This window comes from Erythrolamprus reginae, chromosome 11 (assembly GCF_031021105.1).
Source record: "Erythrolamprus reginae isolate rEryReg1 chromosome 11, rEryReg1.hap1, whole genome shotgun sequence".
NCBI classification, from domain to species: Eukaryota; Metazoa; Chordata; class Lepidosauria; order Squamata; family Dipsadidae; genus Erythrolamprus; species Erythrolamprus reginae.
The window spans coordinates 2,399,227-2,420,498 of NC_091960.1; the positions used below are offsets into that span (position 1 = coordinate 2,399,227).

General features: G+C 47.1%; 1 protein-coding gene across 5 annotated transcripts in view; it reads right to left on the bottom strand.

Moving 5' to 3' along the window:
• Positions 1 to 21,272, bottom strand: part of ACTN4 (actinin alpha 4) — a 93,420-nt gene that overhangs the window by 3,153 nt on the left and 68,995 nt on the right. For 2 of the 5 annotated variants that reach the window (XM_070764542.1, XM_070764541.1), the window contains exons 10-20: positions 20,116 to 20,346; positions 19,346 to 19,493; positions 14,535 to 14,685; positions 9,722 to 9,830; positions 9,487 to 9,627; positions 8,029 to 8,211; positions 6,808 to 6,942; positions 6,455 to 6,634; positions 4,305 to 4,451; positions 2,090 to 2,155; positions 300 to 458 (exon numbers count right to left, since the gene is read on the bottom strand). In XM_070764542.1, the coding sequence (XP_070620643.1) occupies positions 300 to 458; positions 2,090 to 2,155; positions 4,305 to 4,451; positions 6,455 to 6,634; positions 6,808 to 6,942; positions 8,029 to 8,211; positions 9,487 to 9,627; positions 9,722 to 9,830; positions 14,535 to 14,685; positions 19,346 to 19,493; positions 20,116 to 20,346 (1,650 nt within the window). Of the gene's footprint in view, positions 1 to 299; positions 459 to 2,089; positions 2,156 to 2,525; positions 2,607 to 4,304; positions 4,452 to 6,454; positions 6,635 to 6,807; positions 6,943 to 8,028; positions 8,212 to 9,486; positions 9,628 to 9,721; positions 9,831 to 14,534; positions 14,686 to 19,345; positions 19,494 to 20,115; positions 20,347 to 21,272 lie in introns of all 5 variants that reach the window. The other 3 variants (XM_070764540.1, XM_070764539.1, XM_070764543.1) reach the window with 2 other exon arrangements.

Here is a 21,272-nt window from a genome sequence, read left to right on the forward strand (position 1 = left end):
TTACTACTGTTGAGCAATTTGATTGACCTTGGGAGACCAAGTCAATCCTTGAGCCGGTCAGGATCAAACTGCTGGCAAGGGGCAGAGTTAGCCTGCAACGCTGCCTTCCAACCACTGTACCACCATGGCTCAAGATACTTACTTACCCAACCTGGTTAGCCAGTTCCGGGAAGGTTCTGGAGTGCAGCAGGGCAACCCTTCCTGGAATTATTGGGCCTGCCTCTAGCCCGCTTCTCCCCATTTCTAGGAGCCCCGCATCCCTGCCAAAATTCTGCAGACAACCAAGTCCTTCAGCTCACCTTGTCTCCAGCCAGAACTTTGAAGGAAGCAATGACCTGATCAGCCGTATCTGTGTCGGTTGTTTCTCGGGACATGAAGTCGATGAAGGCTTGGAAAGTCACCACACCGCTGTTGTTGGGGTCTACAACGCTCATGATGCGGTTGAACTCTGCGTCGCCCTGATAAGGAAGGGTCAGGAGAAGAACAAGGCTCAATCTTCCCTGCGGGACGATGGAACCCAGGTCCGCTTTCGGATGGTTCTGCACACACATTGTGTGCCAAAGGGATCCCTCTTGAATCCCTCGTTGGTGGGTTTCCGATCTTTGGCAAGGTTAAAGACACGTGGGCTTCAAATTCCAGAACACTCCAGCTGCTATGCATGGCCCTGCTGGCTGGGGAATTCTGGGAGTTGACGTCCACACCTCTTAAAAGTCACCAGGTTTGTAGAGATTTTCATAATAATTTCGAACGATTAATTTTTTTTAATCCATTTTACTAGTTTTTATTTCATCGTTTTCATCATATAATGCATCAATTGTTCTATCCGCTCTTTTGGCTAATCTATGGGCTAACCATCTCCCTGCTTTATTTGCAAATTCGAAGTGGTTTTCTTTTGCTATTTTAAGTTTCCATGCCGTTTCTTCTTGGATGATCAAATTTACATTGTGTTCATTTACATTTAAATCTCCTATTCTATTATCTTTCAGATTATCTTGTAATTCTTTCTCTAGTTTTTGCAATTTGGTATTTAAAGAATCCAACTTAATTTTCTTTTGTTTTTTTCTTTCTACTTATGTAAGCTATAGATAAGCCCCTTAGAAAGGCCTTCATCATAATCCATAGGATTTGCAGAATTATATACTGCTCAAAAAAAATAAAGGGAACACTCAACACATCCTAGATCTGAATGAATGAAATATTCTCATTGAATACTTCATTTTGTACAAAGTTGAATGTGCACAACAGCCTGTGAAATTGACTGTCAATCAGTGTTGTTTTCTAAGTGGACAGTTTAATTTCACGGAAGTTTGATTTGCTTGGAGTTATATTGTGTTGTTTATGTATGACTTGTATGACTGTATGTTTATGTATGACTGTAACTTGTTGCTTATATCCTAAGATTTTTATTAATATTGTTTCTTCATTGCTTATTTGACCCCTTTGACAATCATTAAGTGTTGTACTACATGATTCTTGACAAATGTATATTTTATTTTATGTACGCTGAGAGCATATGCACCAAGACAAATTCCTTGTGTGTCCAATCACACTTGGCCAATAAAATTCTATTCTATTCTATTCTATTAAGTGTTCCCTTTATTTTTTTTGAGCAGTGTGTGTTCATCATCATTATTTGTTTGGAGAAAAAAGTCCCTCGCCATTATCTCATATTCTTTTTCTTTAGTTATTGTGAGTCCATCTTTGTTTTGTTTTTCCACTCAGATCAGATCACGGCATTCTAAGCATAAGGGATTGTGGTTGGCCCAGGCATTTGGACGAATTTCAACGTCTATGAAATCATTTATAAGTCCTACGTTTGCCCAGGCCGTATCTATGCGTGACCATGATTTTTGCGGGTGGGGAGTAAAATGTATATTGCCTTGTTATTTGGATTGTGGTATGCAGCTCGGTCTGAGCATGAACTCTTGTGTCTTCCCACTCCTGTGTCCTCGCCCACCCGGTCTGCGTGATTTTCCCCTCCCCGATGTGACATCTAGGCCCTCCCCCCCAAAAAGGCAGACAGATGAGCTGGAGCAGCAGCGTCAGAGCAGCAAGGGAGCGAAGAGGAAGGCAAAAGCAGAAAGCGTACCAGGCTGTATCCCGTGGAGATAAGGAGGGCTCTGTAGTCGTCTGTATCCATGCTCCCCGTGCGCTTCTATTCCAAGCAGCCAACAGAAAAGGGAGGAAGGAAGGAAGGAAGGACAGGCGGGAACAAAGGAAGGAAGGAAGGAGAAGAGTGGCGGGCGAGCAGAGATGGATAAAAAGCATGCCAAGGGCCGACGATGAAAAGAGCAGGAGGCAGAAAAGACGCAGAAAGAGAAAAAGTCAGTCGGAAAGTATTTGGGGATGGGGGGGTCAGCACAAGAGGCAGAGGGAGGAGGGAGGAGCACCAAACACCAGCACGATGGTCAGAGGGAAAGCAGGGAGGAAGAGGAGGAGGAGAACGTAGTGAAGGAAGAGAGAAAGGAAATTGATTAATTGCAATCTCGTCATGGCGGGCGGCGCGATTGATGGGCGACGGGTACCTGTCGGTCATTCTCCACATCGTATCCCAAGCTGATGAGACATGCCTTGAACTCTTCGGGTCCCAGGGAGCCGCCGTGGTCCTACCACCGGGCCGCGGGTAGGAAGGGGCGCAGGGAACGGCACGCCCGTCGAGGAAAGGCGGGGGGTGGCAGGGAGGCCCCCCGTGAAGGCGAGGAAGGCGGAACAGAGGGGAAAAGACACGCCATTAGTTCAAGGCTGGCTGTTGGGGGGCGGGGGGGGGGGACTGAGATCCAAACCAGCTTAAGACTCTTAGCCCAGACAGGAAGTGGGGGGCTATAGGAGGGTCTCCCCATAGTTGGTGGGAGAAGGAAAAGCCAACAAGGGCTGGACAAGTTACCTCTTGTCCCCGTTTAATCTGGGCACGCCACCTCTTGCTGGCAAAAATCCAGTGACCTAAAACTGCGTGGCTACAATCTGCAACCCAATGATTTAGGGAGCTGCATCACGCTCATCCTGACCTCTCTTTAGGTGACAGGCAAAGAGCATTATGGGATGGCCCTAGCATCGCTTGACCCAAAAGGATCCTCGCGAGGGAGACCAGGAGGAGGATGGTTAACAGCAGGTTTCATGACCTGGATGGGCCTGGTGAGACCTTGTCTCGTTTCATTACCAGCAAGGAGGTTGTTACAGGGATCTTAAGTCTTGGGCTAAGGAATCCCAGATTGTAATCCCGACCCAGAAGAGAATGGGATGATCCTGGCTGGGTCAGGGTGGGCTTTCCCTTTTGTAAAGACAGGGTCTTATGCAGCCAGAACTACGATAAAAACTAGCAGTATCTAGAAGTATGCCGCCCCGAGTCTTCGGAGAGGGGCGGCATACAAATCTAATAAACTAAATTAAAAACAAACCAGCAACTCTCTCGGTAATATCTTGGGTGTGCGAGGGTCGCCCAGAAAGCAATGCACCACATTTTGTTTCTCAGCCTACAGAAAAGGTACGAATGTGAAACTTTAGATATTCATTATTTGAATTGTCAGGAGTGTGTGTGTAAATTTTGCGTTTCTTCACACAGATAGCGTAGCTGCGGCAGTGTTTCAAAATGGCGTCTGTCAGTGTCGGACGTTACAAGCAGCGTGTCATCATGGAATTTCTCTCATTGCGGAGAAAGAAACTGTTGGGAACATTCACAAACGTTTGTGTAGTTTGTGGAGAATCTGCAGTCAACAGAAGTACGGTTAGTCGCGGAAGACATTTTGAGGATGACGAGGAGGTGATTCGCAGTGTGCAGAAATGGCTTCGTGACAAAAACAAGGAGTGGTACCGATAGGGCGTACACGCCCTTGTGTCTCAATGGAGGAAGGCCGTAGAACGGGACGGAGATTACGTGGAAAAATAGAGAGTGTAGACGAAACATCACTCTTGTGTGCAAGTTTCATTGTGCTCAATAAATAATCGTTGAAGGGAAAAAAATGTGGTGCATTACTTTCTGGGCGACCCTCGTAGAATCATAGGGCTAGAAGGGACCTCGAAGGTCATCTAGTGCAACCCCCTGCTCAAGGCAGGGGGCCGTACACCATCCCAGTTGAAAGGCTTGCCAATCTCCTCTAGTAAGATGCCCACCTAAAGCCACCATCAAGTTGTCTGTTCTACCCCCAAATCAGACTCGATACAAGAAATGCTGCCCAACTGCCCACCCTCCCTTCGGAGAACCAGAGACAGGAAGGGTGTGAGGGTACATTCACATGTGGGAATGGGCTACAGGAGAGAGTCCTCCCGGCTATCCCACCCCTCCTCTCCTCCTCCTCCTCCTCGGTTACCTTGTCAAAATGGTTGAAGGAGGCTCGGAATTCTTGCATCTGTTCCTGGCTGATCCCTTTGGCATCCCGGGTCAGGATTTGATTCTCCACCTCGTTGATGGTCCGGGCGATGGTGGTGAGGAGCTGTTCCCATCCAACTCGGATGTGCTGGATGTGAAAATGAAAGGGGAAATGCCAAAACAGCCATAATGAATTAATCGGTTTGTCCTCATGGGTCCTGTCAGGAATAGGTTCATTTCTGAAGGTAATATCACAATGCGAGTAAATGGTTTGTAACCACGAGAGAGGCTGATGTAAGGCATAACCGGCACGTAATCATGGGTTTGCCAATTGTGCTACAACCAATTGTGCTATATAAGGAAAAATACCCTTGCATAGGTGTGGCTTGTTACAGAGAGTGGTTTGTTATAGTATACAGTGGTACCTCTACTTACGAACTTAATTCGTTCCATGGGTCAGGTTCTTAGGTAGAAAAGATGGTAAGAAGAAGCAATTTTCCCCATAGGAATCAATGTAAAAGCAAATAGTGTGTGCGATTGGGGAAACCACAGGGAGGGTGGAGGCCCTGTTTCGTCCCAGGAGGCCCCACAGAGGCTTCTCCCCACCTTTTCCGGCCTTGTTTCCTCCCAGGAGATTCCACGAGAGGCCCCACAGAGGTTTCTCCCTGCTTTTTCTGGTTACAGTTTCAGAGGCTCGGGTTTGTAAGCGGAAAATGGTTCTTGAGAAGAGGCAAAAAAATCTTGAACACCCGGTTATCTAGAAAAGTTCGTAAGTAGAGGTACCACTGTAGAATGGTTTGTAGTTTAGTGGTTAGTGGTTGCAGAGGTGGATATTATAAGAGTTATATGGAAGCATTGTATGCTAATTTATTTAGAGAAGCAGTTTGACAAAAGAGAAGTAAAATATATTTTTACAAAGAAAGCCTGCTGCTGTGTTTAATTGAAGACTTCAATTAGACATACAGTAGTACCTCTAGATACGAGTTTACTTCGTTCCAGAAGGGAACTCGTATATCGAACAACTCGTATCTGGAACAAATGGCTTTAGACTTTGTTTTTCCCCTCCGAGATAACCAGAAGCAAGGATTCTTGCGCCACCTAGTGGACGCTCGGCTCGTATCCCGAATTTGAGCTCGGGTCTGGAACAGAAATTTCTCTCCCCTCGTGGCTTGTAACTTGGAATACTCGCATGTGGAGCAGCTCGTATCTAGAGGTACTACTGTAGTTAACTGTGGCTACTTGGTGGGTTAACTTCCCTTTGAGCAAAACTCTCTCTGCCCAACAGGTTATGGGCCCAGTAGCTCTACCCAACATGTCCTTCTCCCCAAAAGTTGCTCAACTGGTCCAGTCGGCATCCCGAAGCTCTGATTTTCTTCCAAGCCGCTCTACGCTTTTCTCCTGGCACTCCAGGACGTCCGTTACTTTTAGCGGTGCATCTGCTTGTTTAACAGACTACACACATGGTGAAAGCAACAGGAGTGAAAACAAGGATGTCAAAGTTGAATCTGCCCAGCTGGGTTGAGAACACGAGGAGGAGGAGGCGGTGTGCTGAGAGCACGTTCACATCCGCCCACATGCACAACATCCCCCTGGCGCGTATTTAGCTATGTATTAAAATGACAGCCCGGCTTCATGATTAGTCTGTACAGCAGGAGTGTCAAACTCAAGGCCCGGGGCCTGAATCTGGGCCACGCGGTGCTTAGATATGGCCGGCGGAAGCTGCCCTGGGAGCAGCGAAGGACTCGCCCCGCGGTGCCTCTGCCAGTGAAAATGGAGCTTGGGAGGATTGCATGCTCCGTTTTTGCTGGCAGAGGGTTGCAGGAGGCCGTCGCAGCCAAATATGGAGCTCAGGAGCAAATTTTCACTGGCAGAGCGCTCGGACCACCACAGGTGTTCCCAACATGAGTGACGAGCTGACTGTGCCTACCAAGGTCAAACACAACCCTGATGTGTCCCTCAATGAAATCAAATTTGACAACCCTGATGTCCAGGATAATAGCCTGGACGCTTATTGGAAGTTTAATTAATAATAATTTTAATAATTTATTAGATTTGTATGCCGCCCCTCTCCGTAGACTCGGGGCGGCTTAATACGTTCCTCCTCTTATTGACCTTCACCAAGACGCCCCCCACCCCCAGCTGTGTCCTCACCTCCATGGTGTAGTTAGTGTGCTTGTTGTCGAAGATCAGGGCCTCCTGGATGAGCTGGTGCTGCTGTTCCAAGAGGTCGATGTTGGGCTTGTAATCGACAATGTTCAGCTCGTATTGCTTGAGGTGGTTCAGCTGGTCCTCCAAGGTGCCGTTCATCTCAATGGAGATGCGCCCAATCTCCTGGTCAAGGGAAGGGCAAGGGGGTTGGGTTGGCGCATGTTCAGAAGGCCCACATGAAGAGAGAGAGAGAGACCCACGAGCTCTGCAGCCTTAACCACCGGTGCCCTTCGTTGGGTTGGCAATCCGGCTTCCCTTGCCGGCAGGAGCTCAGATTCCCGCGCACTGCTTCTCACCTCCATCTTGGTCTGGATCCAGGGCCCCACGATGTTGGCCTGGCTGGCGAACTGTCGGCGCAAGCGTTCGTTGGACTGTTGCTTGCTCTGCTCATCCTGAAGGGCGCTGTCCCTCTTGGGCACCAGTTGCTGGACCTGTTGGACCCCAAAGGAAGAGAGACACCACTGAAGGTGACGTTCCTGGGCTTCCCCCACCCCCTCCAAGCCCCCCAGCTCAGGGAGACCTCGGGCTGCAACCAGGGTGTCCAGGGGGAAAGCATTTTGAAATTCCTTGATATTTCCCTGACATTTCCCCGTAACTTGCTATCTAGTTAAGGCCTGGTCGTAGATGACATCATACCAAACGGCTAAGCCATGGAGAAATATCGGTAGCTAAGGAAGCAAGTTCTTGCCACAGTTATGCTCATTTTTGCTTGACTCTGCCAGGCAGCGTGATCTGTTTTTGTTTTACATGATTTCCCCCCTGACTTTTAAACATTTTAATATAGTTTGGTACTTTCCCCGACTTATTCCGTTTTTTTGCACAAATTCCTTGATATTTCCCTGACATTTCCCCGTAACTTGCTATCTAGTTAAGGCCTGGTCGTAGATGACATCATACCAAACGGCTAAGCCATGGAGAAATATCGGTAGCTAGGGAAGCAAGTTCTTGCCACAGTTATGCTCATTTTTGCTTGACTCTGCCAGACAGTGTGATCCATTTTTGTTTTACATGATTTCCCCCGACTTTTAAACATTTTAATATAGTTTAGTATTTTCCCCGATTTATTCCATTTTTTGCACAAATTCCCTGATAATTCCCTGATATTTCCCCGTAACTTGTTATCTAGTTAAGGCACGGTCATAGATGATGTCATACCAAATGGCTAAGCCATGGAGAAATATCGGTAACTAAGGAAACAAGTTCTTGCCACAGTTATGCTCATTTTTGCTTGACTCTGCCAGGCAGCACGATCCGGTTTTTTTAACATGATTTTTCCCTGACTTCATTTTAATACAGTTTGGTTCCCCCATCCCCGATTTATTCCATTTTTTTTTCACGAATTCCCTGATAATTCCCTGATATTTCCCAAACCGCTGATTTCCCTGACAATTCCCCGATTTCCCTGTTTTCTAGGTTTGCTGGACACCCTTGTGCAACCCAAAGCGGGCAGCCTCTGCCTTCTGCTCCGCCCATTGAGCATGCCTACCGGACGGGGCAGGAAGCCCAGGCACACCCACCCTTTCCCACTTGGAGTTGATGATCTGAGGCGTGACCGAAGTGTAAGGATTGTCCCCAGAGAGTTTTATGTTGTTGTAGTCTGCGATCTTCTGCGCTTCGCTCTGGATGCCCAAGATGGCTTCTCGTTCTCTGTCGGCATCGGGCAACGTGGATTTGAACTGATCGTGGGCAGCGATCAAACCCTGGAAGGGAACCACGTTCCAAGTTGAGATGGGTGAGACCGGATCGTTTCAGCCCAAAGCCCCCACGCCCAGAAAAGACACGAACGGGCCCCCCGGGTTCATCCCTCCTGCCATCATTTTTTTAAATGTTATTACTGTTAGAAACATAGAAACATAGAAGATTGATGGCAGAAAAAGACCCCCTGGTCCATCTAGTCTGCCCTTCTACTATTTCCTGTATTTTTATCTTAGGATGGATCTATGTTTATCCCAGGCATGTTTAAATTCAGTTACTGTGGATTTACCAACCATGTCTACTGGAAGTTTGTTCCAAGCATCTACTACGCTTTCAGCAAAATAATAATACTGTTTTATTGCATTATTGACTTTTACTATTAGATTTTAACTGATTTTATTGTTGTTGTATTTATTCCTATTGTTAGTCGCTCAGAGTCCATTTGGAGTGAGAGCCATATAAATACAATAAATAAATAAATCATGAAAGACTAATTTGTCTTGGCATTTCCCAGAGCAAGTCGGGTTTCTTCCATTTGCAGCGGGATGGAGTGTGAGAGAGAAATATGAACACACACACACCCACCCACAAGTGCTGGTGGATGGGACGGACGCCAGCTACAAAAACTTCCCTCTAGAGCTGGAGTTTGCACTTATAAGTAGCTGAAGGTTCTCCTACTTATTATCCTTTTAAAAATATATATATGTTAAAAGTCTGGCATAATTACCGAAGTATCCCCACTTCTACTACTTAGCATTTTCTGGTTCTGTAAATCTTTTTTACTTTACAAGAAATATACCTGGAGCTTTTAAGATTTCATATCCAGTATAGTATTTATATACACTGCTCAAAAAAGAAAAAAAAGAGAACACTCAAAGAACACAATATAACTCCAAGTCAATCAAATTTCTGTAAAATCAAACTGTCCACTTAGGAAGCAACACTGATTGACAATCATATTTCACAAGCTGTTGTGCACATTTAACTTTGTACAGTATTCAATGAGAATATTTCATTCATTCAGATCTAGGATGTGTTATTTGAGGGTTCCCTTTATTTATTTTTGAGCAGGATATTATTGGAAAAAGAGATGAGTCTTTCTTTGCTGATTAAAACTAAGTGGGATGGATGACACAATTGGATCAGGCAGCAGACGTGTCGGCTAATCTCCCTTAAGCGCCACTCATCTCTCTCTCTCTCTCTTCGCTAAAGCCCAGGTAGAGACTTCCAGGTCCTTGTACCATAGAGAGGCTAGGGAAACTCAATGGACAGCCTCGTACCTCTATCTCCTCTATGGTGTGGACAATGAACATATCCTGGAGGTCCTCCATGGCACTCTCCATCCAGTTGTTGAAGGGCGCGGCTCGCTTGGCGTACTCCAGATGGAGCTGGTCGATGGTCTCCAGCTGTTTCTCTGTTTTCTTAGGAAAGAGAAATGGGCAAAAAAAGGGGGGTTAGGCCCCCTGACACCGTGCTCGCTCGCTCGTCCCCCCTCCATTGCAGGCTTGGTCTCACCTCCAGCGCTTCCCTCCGTGTGTGGGTCAAGGACCCTAGGGAGTCCCACTGGTCACAGATCTTTTGGCACCGGGCGTTGACACTGGGGGAGTCGTAATAATCCAGCTCGCTGTGGGGCAGAGAAAGGGGAGGGCATTGGTTGGGGGGCAGGTAACCAGGAAACAGGTCTCTTGTGGGGCCCTAATAGCCTCTCTACAAGGTCACCGTATCAAGAAGGATCAAACTTTGCTTAATTCATGTAAATGGACATTATTTAAAAACCATGAATGTATGTGGTTATGTTGCTGGAAACCACTGAGAATCTAGTGACTATCTATTGTCTACATCTCTCTATAACTGTATCTAACTTTCTCTCTCTCTCTCTCTATTTCATATCTATATCAATCATCTCGCTCGCTGTCTCCCATTATATCTATATCAATCATCTTTATCTATCACTCTATCTCATATCTATCTAATCTATCTATCTATCTATCTATCTATCTTCTTTATCTATCATCTCTGTCTCTCTCTCATATCTATATCTCTCAATCATCTTTATCTATCATCTATCTATATCTATCCATCTCATTATCTATATCAATATATATATATATCAATCATCTTTCTCTCTCATCTCTCTCTCATATCTATATATATCAATCATCTTTATCATTTCTCTCTCTCTCTCATATTTATATCTATCAATCATCTTTATCTATCATTTATCTATCTATCATCTATCTATCCATCCACCAATTTATTATCATATCTATCATGTCTGTCTGTCTGTCATGTCTGTCTGTCTGTCTCATAACTAATCTATATCAATCACATTTACCGCTCGATCCTCTCTCTATCTCTCTCCCCTAGGTGTGTGTTATATATGTGTATGGGTAAGTATATACTTCCTTTTGAGAGCAGGCAATCAAATTTCATTTTTAACAGGGCCAGTGTGCTTACAGTAAAAAATGTCAATAAAGGTTATCTCATCAATGGTTTTCTTAACTGCCACCTTTAAAGGGTCCTAAAATCCCCTTAACCTGACCCATTTGATGACCGCAATGTCTCTCTTACAGTTGTAAGTCGAGGACTACCAGGAAATAAAGACATGTTGGAATGTCTGGTTGTTTCTTCGAGGTTTCCAGTTCCCGTGTTTGGCCACAGGGGGGCACCCGAGGACCGTTTGGGCCACGCGGTCCTTCTGAGCCCTCTGGAATGTGGCGCCCTCCCCAACATGTCCTGCTGCTTTTTAAGGACCAAAAAGGGGAAACAGAGCATCCACTCACTGGCCAAACCAAACAGCTGGGGAGGAATCTGGTTGTGTGTGTGTGTGTGTGTGTAAACAAACCCTCGGCCCCCAGAACGGCGACCAGCCTCCTCCGTTCCCAAGACTTCCTCCTCCGACGGCAGAAAAGAACTGAGCATTTCTTCCCCCAACCTCCCGCATGGCCCCAGGCTTCCAAATGTTGGCAAGCAGCATCCTGGGGACGTCGTGTGCAAGTGTGTGTGTGTAAAGAGGCCGAGGGGTGGGCATGAAGTCATGCTACAGGCCACACACATCAGGGTTTACTTAAACTGCTCAAAAAAATAAAGGGAACATGTCAACAACATCAAATCAAACTCCTGTGAAATCAAAGTGTCCACTTAGGAAGCGACACTGATTGACAATCGTATTTCACCTGCTGTGGTGCTCATTCAACGTTGTACAGAACAAAGTATTCCATGAGAATATTTCATTCATTTAGATCTAGGATGTGTGTTATCTGAGTGTTCGCTTTATTTCTTTGAGCAGTGTATTTTATTTATTATATTTATCAAACAAGTACAGTGGTACCTCCACCTGAGAACGCCTCGACTTACAAACTTTTCTAGATAAGAACCAGGTGTTCAAGATTTTTTTTCCTCTTCTCATTTTATACTTACAAACCCGAGTCTCCGAAACTAACCGGAAAAGGTGGGGAGAAGCCTCCGTGGGGCCTCTCTAGGAATCTACTGAGAGGAAACAGGGCAGGAAAAGGCGGAGAGAAGCCTCCATGGGGCCTCTCTAGGAAGCTCCTGGGAGGAAAGAGGGCTGGAAAAGGCAGGGAGAAGCCTCCTTGGGGCCTCTCTAGGAATCTCCTGGGAGGAAACAGGGCCTCCACCCTCCATGTGGTTTCCCCAATTGCACACATGATTTGCTTTTACGTTGATTCCTATGGGAAAAATTGCTTTACAAACTTTTCTACCTAAGAACCTGGTCACGGAACGAATTAAGTTCGTAAGTAGAGGGACCAGTGTATAGAGTTATAGTTTGTATTAACATAACAAAGCATAAAGAAGTGATAAAAATGATAATAGGATAGGAGGGCAGGGATGGTAGGCACAATAGTGCGCTTATGTACAATTATGGTCTAACATTTCCGAGTCCTTGGCTCCTCTCAGCCCCCAAAATAAGGAAACTAGCCCTCCCACCCCACCCAGTCCCCATTCAGGGCAGGCTCAGCCTGTGGCCTGTGTGTATGTATACTTATGGCATGTGAGTTTATCCGAGGGGGGGGAGCAGGAAGGGTGTGGGAGGGGAGGGGGGTTTGCTCTAAACTCTTACAAGGACCGTATTGGGGTAAGACACCGAGGGAGGGAGGGAGGGAGAACAATGGGGATACTGTGCGAGGCGGGGCGGGGGCGAGGGGTGGGGAGGAGGAAACTCCCACCCAAAAAAGAGAGAGGGGGGGTCATTCTTTGTCAAGTGGACCAGGTGTCCACTTGACTGATTTTTGCAGCCTTATTTGAAAAGAAACCATCACAAAAACAATGTACATGATAGGAAAAAAAAGTTCTTCCGAATGAAACAAAAATGAAGACGATTGAAGGTGAGAAAATGCTGTTTCTGCTTCAATCGTCTTCATTAGAAAAAGCACTTTTTTTCTATCGCTCTCTGTTTTTCTCACCTTCGATCCTCTTCATTTTTATTGCATTAGAAAGAGCGCGGTTTTTTCTATCGTGTGTGTTGTTCTTGCGATGGTTTCTTTCCAAATGAGGCTTCAATTTCACCTGGTCCACTTGACAAAGAATGACCCAGAGGGGCTCCTAGCCGACTTCAGAGGGGAGCCAAGGCGGCCCCGTTTGAAAAAGGATCTTAAAAGACAGATTTGGGGAGGGAGAAAGGAGAGGGGGGAGCAGTGAGGGGAGGGGGGCTGCTATTTTGAACGTGCCAAAAATACCTTACAACGTTCTCTTTGTGTCTTGCTGCAAGACGGTCCAAATCGATCAATCACACACACACACACACAAACACACAGAGGTTGGCAGACAGGGAAGCCTTTTTAAAGGAGGTTGCCAAGGCTGGTTTCTGTGTTGTTTTAACAGGATGGGGGGGAATTTTACAGCTTCGAGGGCTCAAGGAATTTTTACAACCTGGTTTAGAGGCCTGGTTCAGGAGGAATCAGAAGGAGCTGAGATGATGGAGGAGGAGGAGGAGATGGAGATTGCTGCTCTGAGCTGGATTGTTTTCCCGCAGACATTTCATTACCAAACTAGGTAACATCACTAGTGCTAGGAGGTAGGAGATCTGAGAGGAGGAGGAGGAGGAGGAGGAGGAGGAGAGGACTCTGGTGCTCTGAGCTGGATTGTTTTCTCGCAGACATTTCATTACCAAACTAGGTAACATCATCAGGGCTGGGAGGTAGGAGATCTGGGAGGAGGAGGAAGAGTCCCCAAACTGGTGCTCAGATTTACTATAATGACTTCTATAGTACAACTTTAAAAGCTTTCTGCCCAGGATGGAGAGTGGACTGTGGAAGGCCAGGCCTTCCGAAAGGGGCGGGTTTTAACGGCAGAGGATAATTTACATTATTAGCAGGATTGGGGTCAATCCTTTGACAAGTCCATCTGTTAAGAAAGGAAGGTGATAGGGAGGAGGAAGAGGAGGAGGAACTATAGCCCTTTTCTCTGCTTAAAACCCAGAATCTCAATAAAATAAAATAAGGTAAAGTAGTAAAGTACAATACAATGCAATGAACATAACATGATAACAATGGATGTTCAATGACCGGAGATCGTGGATTATAATCCTGCCCAAGGCGCGAGGAAGCCACGTAGGTGACCTAGAACCTGTTCCCTCCCCATCCCTCAAATCTCAACCTTAGGAAGACGAACAATTTCTGAAATCTTGCTGATAAAACTGCAGCGACCTGTGCAGGCAGTTGACCAGAATAAAGCATGACCTGAAAGCCACCCCAGAACCCCTTAAAACAGGGGTGTCAAGTTCAAGGCCTGAGGGCCGTGTCCGGCTGTCGGGATGCTTAGACCTAGACTGCGTGGCTGCCTTGGAAACAGCGAAGGACCGGCCTCGGGATGCCTCTGCCCCTGGAAACGAAGCTCAGGAGGGCCACACTCCGGCTGCCACCCATCGCCATTCCAAGCCCCTTCGTCTGGTCCTGGCTCCATCTCAGCTCAAACTAACGCCATCCATTTCCCAGGGCCCTGCTGCCTCTTTCGGAGTAAGAGAAAGGCCTGGATCTATTTGGAGAATGCCCCCCCTTGCATCCCACCCTCCCCTCCTCTTCCCCCCAAAAAGAAAGAGAGAGAGAAAGAGAAGGAGAGGGAGAGAGAGGAAGGAAGGAAGGAAGGAAAAGAGAAAGAAAGAAAGAAAGGAAGGAAGGAAGAGAGAGAGAGAGAGAGGGAGAGAGGGAGGGAGGAAGGAAGGAAGGAGGAAGGAAGGAAGGAAGGAAGGAAGGAAGGAAGGAAGGAAGGAAGGAAGGAAGGAAGGAAGGAAGAATTGCTTCTTGAAAAAAGCCACTTGGGACAACCCGTCCAGGAGAACAATACGACCTGGCAAGGCGCCTTTGCTTACTTGAGCTCCTGGGCTATGGCCGCGATCTGCTCCACGCGGTCTTGGTGAGCCGCCAGGTCGCTCTCAAACGCTTCGTGCTTGCGGATCAGGGCTTTGATGTCGGACAGGGTGGCCGTCTCGTAGTCCTTCTGCTTCAGCATGGCCTCTTTCCCTGGGGAGACCAAAACGGACGCGGGTCAGGAAGAGAACTGGGGCCGAGTGGCCACGCACATCTACAGGCAGTCCTTGACTTACAACAGTCCATTTAACGACCGTTCGAAGTTACAACGGCGCTGGGAAAAAAAGTGACTTAGGACTGTTGCAGCATCCCCGTTCGGATGCTTGACAACTGACTCATATATTTATGACGGCTGCTGTATCCCGGGGTCACATGATCCTCCTTTGCGCCCTTCTGACAAGCAAAGTCAACGGAGAAGCCAGCTTCTCTTAACAACCGGGTTGCTGAGTTAGTAACTGCAGTTCTTCATTTAACAAAACAATTTTAACATTTGGGGCAAAACTCTCTTAACAAATGTCTCGCTTAGCAACACAAACGTTCTATTCTATTCATGGGGAAATTAATATACCCCTCAGCTATTATGATTTATGCATGGTTTATGTGGATTGTATGATTGTTTTTTTATTATAAGGGTTTTAAATACTGTTTTTTAATATTGGATTTGTACTCTGTATATTGCATGCTGTGAGCCGCTCCGAGTCTTCGGAGAGGGGCGGCATACAAATCTAAATAATAATAATAATAATAATAATAATAATAATAATAATAAATAATAATAATAATTCTATTCTCTATATTATTTTCTAGTCTATTGTTTTCTTTTCTATTCTATTCTCTATTTTATTCCATTATTTTCTATTCTATTTTATTCTCTCTTCTCTCCTCTTTTCTCTCTTCTCTTCTATCTTCTCTTCTCTCTTCTAACTTCTCTTCTTTATTCTACCTTCTCTTTTCTCCTCTTCACTATTCTCTTCTATCTTCTCTTTTCTTTTCTTCTATCTTCTCTTTTCTTCTATCTTCTCTCTTCTAACTTCTCTTCTTTATTCTACCTTCTCTTTTCTTCTCTTCTCTTTTCTCCTATCTTCTCTTCCCTTTATTCTCTATTCTCTCTCCTCTCCTTCCTATTGTACTCTACTCCCTGGGCCTCGGCTCCCATCGGTTGGGATTTTCTTACTGCTGACATAACTCCCTTCTGTCCCCCCTCCCCTAGCTCCAGCCGAGGGCCGAGCCCCCTTTTGCAAGCCCACCTCCACATTGCTGGGATTTCTCCCCTAATTGAAAAACTATTTGGGGCACGGAGCTGCGGGATGCTTGAAAACCCGCCCCTGTTCCAATCAGCTGTTCTCCAGGACACGCTGGCTCAGCTTGGAAAATCTGGTCTTGGCTGCCGGCCAGGAGAGGTCCAGACAAGCGAAGAGCCCCCGTGGGGCAGGGTGTGGGTCTGTGTTTGTGTATGTGTGGCAGTCTACGTCTGGCTGTGTGCAACTGTAGACGAGAGTTGCCCCAAGAGACACTGAGGTTGAGTCTTTGATCCACAAATGTTGGGGATCGGTTTCCGGTCACAATTCAAAGTGTTGGTAATGACCTTTAAAGCCCTACATGGCATTGGGCCAGAATACATCCGGAACCGCCTTCTACCGCACGAATCCCAGCGGCTGATAAGGTCCCACAGTTAGCCTTCTCCAGGTCCCGTCGACCAAACAATGTCGTTTGGCGGGCCCCAGGGGAAGAGCCTTCTCTGTGGCGGCCCCGGCCCTCTGGAATCAACTCCCCCCACAGATTAGAACGACCCCAACCCTCCTTGTCTTTCGTAAACTACTCAAGGCTCATTTATACTGCCAGGCATGGAGGAGTTGAGATATTCCTTCCCCCTAGGCCATTACAAGTTATGTATGGTATGTTTGTGTGTATGTTTGGTTTTTATAATAAGGGTTTTTAGTTGTTTTATTAAATTAGATTGTTACATGTTGATTTTTATCATTGTTGTTAGCCGCCACGAGTCTGCGGAGAGGGGCGGCATACAAATCCAATAAATAATAATAATAATAATAATAATAATAATAATAATAATAATAATAATAATAGCAGGAAAGCCCTTTCTTAGCTACCATATCGAACTGTGATGTTATTCTATGACAGCGGTGGGCAAAGTTGGCTCTTCTGTGACACATGGACTTCAACTTCCAGAATTCCTGAGCTAGCATGAGCGGACCAGGAATTCTGGGATTGCTTACAGGACCTCCCCCTCCCGCATGAGTCCCAGCGACCGGTTAGGTCCCACAGAGTCGGCCTTCTCCAGGTCCCGTCAACCAGACAATGTCGCCTGGCGGGGCCTTTAAACTTTAAACTATGCTTCTCAATCTTGACCTGACTAGAGAATTCTGGGAGTTGAAGTCTTCCCGTCTTAAAATGGCCACAGTTGAGAAATAAATGCTGGTTCGGTGGCGGGAGGTTCTGGGAGTTAAAGTCTTAAAATCGCCAAGGCAAAGAAGTACCGGTTTGCAGGCAAAGCAATGCTGGGAGTGAAAAAATCCCATCCATCTTAAAAGGTTGAGAAACATTCCTTTAAAAGAGAAATTTTAATTTTTCCTTCTGCCAAATGGGGCAATTGTGGTTTCAAGCGGATGAAGAAAACCAGAAACAAACACAAACCCAGCTGAACTGCAATCCAGGATGCCATTAAAACCAGAGCCCACCCCCCCAGTACCGCCCCCACCGCTGTTATCTGCAATCCAGGCAGGACCTGAAAATCTGGCACTTCCAGCATCAAAAAGGAGACACCCCCCCCCCCCTACTCTCCCACTCCCCACCCAGCCCCACAGAACTGCTCCGAGACACCTATGACAACAGCCTGGCCCTAGCTTGATGGATGGAGCCACAGAGGGAGGGGCTCCTCTCTCTTTCTCGTTGGAGGGGGGGAAAAAGAGAGAAATGGGTTTCTAAAACTGCAGCGCAACAGGAAGCTGCGAGGAAGCCGATAACCTTTTCTCCACTCCAGGCAGTGCTAAGAATAGGGCTGGGGACAAAGGAAGGTAAACAACCGGGACGTGTTTTGGGTTCTGGAGGGGTCACTGACACCATGGCTACCTTCAGAGAGAGGCTGGCTGGGTGGCTTCTCGTGGACAGCGAAGCCAAGGAGTTGCTCGGGACTGCAGACTTCTGGAGAACTTCCTCAGATTTGTGGAAGTCATGCGAAAGTATCCCCACTCCAAAGGCTCCTTTTTTTCTCTCTCAGGTCAGAGGAAGACCACCCAAGGAAGAGGTAGGTAGCCAGGCGTGGGAATCTTTCATGTGGACAGGCTGGGAGCCGTGGGTCCATCTTGTCTCTATTTTATGTACACTGAAAGCACCTGCACCAAAGACAAATTCCTTGTGTGTCCAATCACACTTGGCCAATGCGTGGACTTCAACTCCCAGGATTCCAACCCTGGTAACTTTAAGACTTGTAGACTTCAACTCCCAGAATTTCAATCTATTTTAAACGTCATTAAGTTCAAGAAACATCACTCCAGAAGATTCTATCAGTAAGAAGGCAACATCCAAGCACGAGGAAGTCAGGAAGTCATGTGACCAAGAGGGAAGTTTGGATCTGTCCCGTCTCTTGTAAGACCCCTCAGCTCAGAAGTCTACTCCAGCTCCAGCAGGCAGATCCTTGGGGATCTACTGAAAGAGAAGAACCTGAAAAGTAGATCCTTGGAGATCTACTGGGAGAGAAGAACCTGAAAAGTAGGTCCTTGGGGATCTACTGGGAGAGAAGAACCTGAAAAGTAGACCCTTCGGGGTCTACTTGAAGAGAAGAACCTGACTGAGATTGGAATGCCAAGATCCCTTCTTGTACCAAGCACCAAACTCTCTGGATCTGAACATCTGGTTGCGGCAGACGAAAGGAGACAAACCACAGCTGGACTTAGTCTACCCAAATCAATGTTTCTCCACCTTGACCCCTTGAAAGCGTGAAGACCTCAACTCCCAGAAACCAGTCCTGGTTGTGGCAGAGGCCCCGAGCCAATCACAGCATTTTCTGCCTTGGAGTGACAGGCCAGCACAGATGTGAGAGCTGGGAGTGGAGAACCAGCTGTTGTCTCCTTAGCTTGACCGTCTGCAAGGCAAGCATTATGGGCCCACCTGCTACTCCCACTGAATTTCTCATCCTTAGACAGGCTAAATAAACAAGGACTCCTTCACTACATGCTTCTGAGAACCAATTTTTTTGGGGGGGGGGGAGGAGGGGGAGAGATCATGGAAATTTTTACAGAACCAATTTTTTTTAATACAAGAAGACATGCAGCTGGTATTTTGGTAGCTTTGACGCCGGTCCCATGACCTACGATGGTCAAAGACAGAGGTCTTGGCAACTGTAAGACTTGTGGACTTCAACTCCCAGAATTCCAACCTTGGTAACTTTAAGACTTGTGGACTTCAACTCCCAGAATTCCTCCCAGTTCTGAGAGTTGAAGTCTACAAGTCTTAAAGTTGCCACAGTTGGAGACACCTGGTCAAAGAGGCACCTGGAGAACTTCATCTTGGGTGTGAGAAAAATGTGCATTTCTGACACACGCCAACACCAACCCAACCACAAGACAATCTGGACTCTCCAGATTCACTTAACGACGTGATTCATTTGACAGCCGCAGTGGTTTGCTTAACACGTGTAGCCCAAAAGGCCATTTTTTAAAAAAAATCCACGATTCACTTAACAACCTCGCCTAGCCATGGAAATCCTTCTTCCAGCTGTGGTTGTAAACTGAGGACCACCTGCAAAGAAGAGGACACAGGGCCGGCCCTATCTCCCCTACCCAGGGCTTTCCCTCACCTTCGGTCCAGGCTTCGTGGATGGACGCCTTCTGCCTGAACTTCAGAGCCAAATGGTCGAGTCTTTCCAGCCTCCGTATTTCGTTCAGCTGCCACTCTTCGAAACCTTTCTCAGCCTGTTCCAAGTGCTGCCAGCCGTTGTTGATATCCTGGGGAGGATTTGGGGAGTAGGGTTATGCACGAGTGCCCACACCCATAATTCAATGCCTGGGGAGAGTGATAACACCTTCCCCCATCCCCCAGAGGGCCTCTGGAGGCCAGAAATGGTCCGTTTCCCAAATTCTGGTGGCCCAGTAGGCTCATATTTCGCCCTCCCCAGGCTCCAAAGGCTTCCCTGGAGCCGAGGGAGGGTAAAAACGCCATCCCCTATCCCCCTGGAGGTTCTCTGGAAGCCAAAACCGCCCTCCCCTATCCCTCTGGAGGCTCTCTGGAAGCCAAAAATGCCCTCCCCTATCCCCCTGGAGGCTCTCTGGAAGCCAAAAACACCCTCCCCTGTTCCCCTGGAGGCTCTCTGGAAGCCAAAAATGCCCTCCCAGGGCCTCTGTGCCAGCCAAAAACCAGGTGGCCGGCACACACATGCACGTTGGAGCTGAGCTAGGGCAATGGCTCACATGCCAGCAGATATGGCTCCACATGCTATGGGTGGCACCTGTGCCATAGGTTCGCCATCACTGAGGTGTGGCAAGTTAAATACAAGAGGATTAATCGAGGACCACCTGTGTTGTATGCAAACCCAGAAGGCCTGAGTAGGGAGGCGGATGTCCTACTCACCGACACCATCCTCCCTTCGGAGGGCATGAAAGCCGGCCGGTTGCTGAGTCGCAGTTTGGTCTGTAAGGTGTTGAAGTTGATCTCCAACTGGCACTTCTCCTGCACTTTGGGGGGTTTGTGGACCCGCCGGTAGTCCCGGAAGTCCTCCAGCTTCTGCTGCATCTCCTGCATGGTCTTCTGGGGGACCCGGTCCTCCAGCCAGGGGATGGTGCGCTGAATCCACTCCAGAAGCTGCGGAGAGAAAGCCAGCGAAGCAAGAGGGTGAAGGACAAGGTAGTGTAGGGTTGAGCAACCAAGAGTACAAGGAGACATGTCTAAGGAGGTTCTGGAGTCCTCTGGGTCATGGTTGTCCCAAAGGTGCTTTTTTTCAAGAGGCAGTTGTTCGTCCATTTGTTCTTTCTTTCTTTTTCTCCCTCCCTTTCTTTCTCTCTCTCCCGCTTTCTCTTTCTCTCTCTTTTCTTTCTTTCCTTTCTTTCTTTCTCTCCCTTCTTTCTTTCTCTCTTCCTTCCTTTTTATCTCCCTCTCCCTCCCTTTCTTTCTCTCTCTCTCCCTCTTTCTTTTTCTCTCTCTCCCTCTCTCTTTCTTTCTTTCCCTCCCTCATCTATAATTTAAATTTAATAAATAAATAAATAAATCTGTTTCTTTGAAGTTGTTTCGCTTCTCACCCAAGAAGCTTCTTCAACTGTGAGTGGACGGTAAGGGAAGGATTTCTTCTCCTTGCAGACAGAACTGGTCACTGGCATCCTTTGAGAGAGTCACTGGGGACACTTGGAGGTTTGTCTGTGTCCTCAAGGTCACCTGAGTGGTGCTCCTGCGGCCTGCGATTTTTCCGGACATCCATCCCTATTCCCACAACTCTCCAAAAGTCTTCATCCCAAATGGTATAGCTCAAAGACTGGAGAGACTCTCAGTCCTCCAGGTCAATTTTGAGTAGTTTGGAGGACCAGCAAATACCAACTCTGTCTGGCCCCAAAGTGGGGAGGGAATGGAGATTTTGCAGTATCCTTCCCTGCCACGCCCACCACGCCACGCCCACAGAACAGGTAGTAAACAAAATCTGTTTTTCACTGCTGCTTTTGACCCGTGGTCCTCACTGGTTGGCCACTTGGAGATCTGTGGACTTTAACATGCCAGCTGGAGAATTCCGGCCGTTGAAA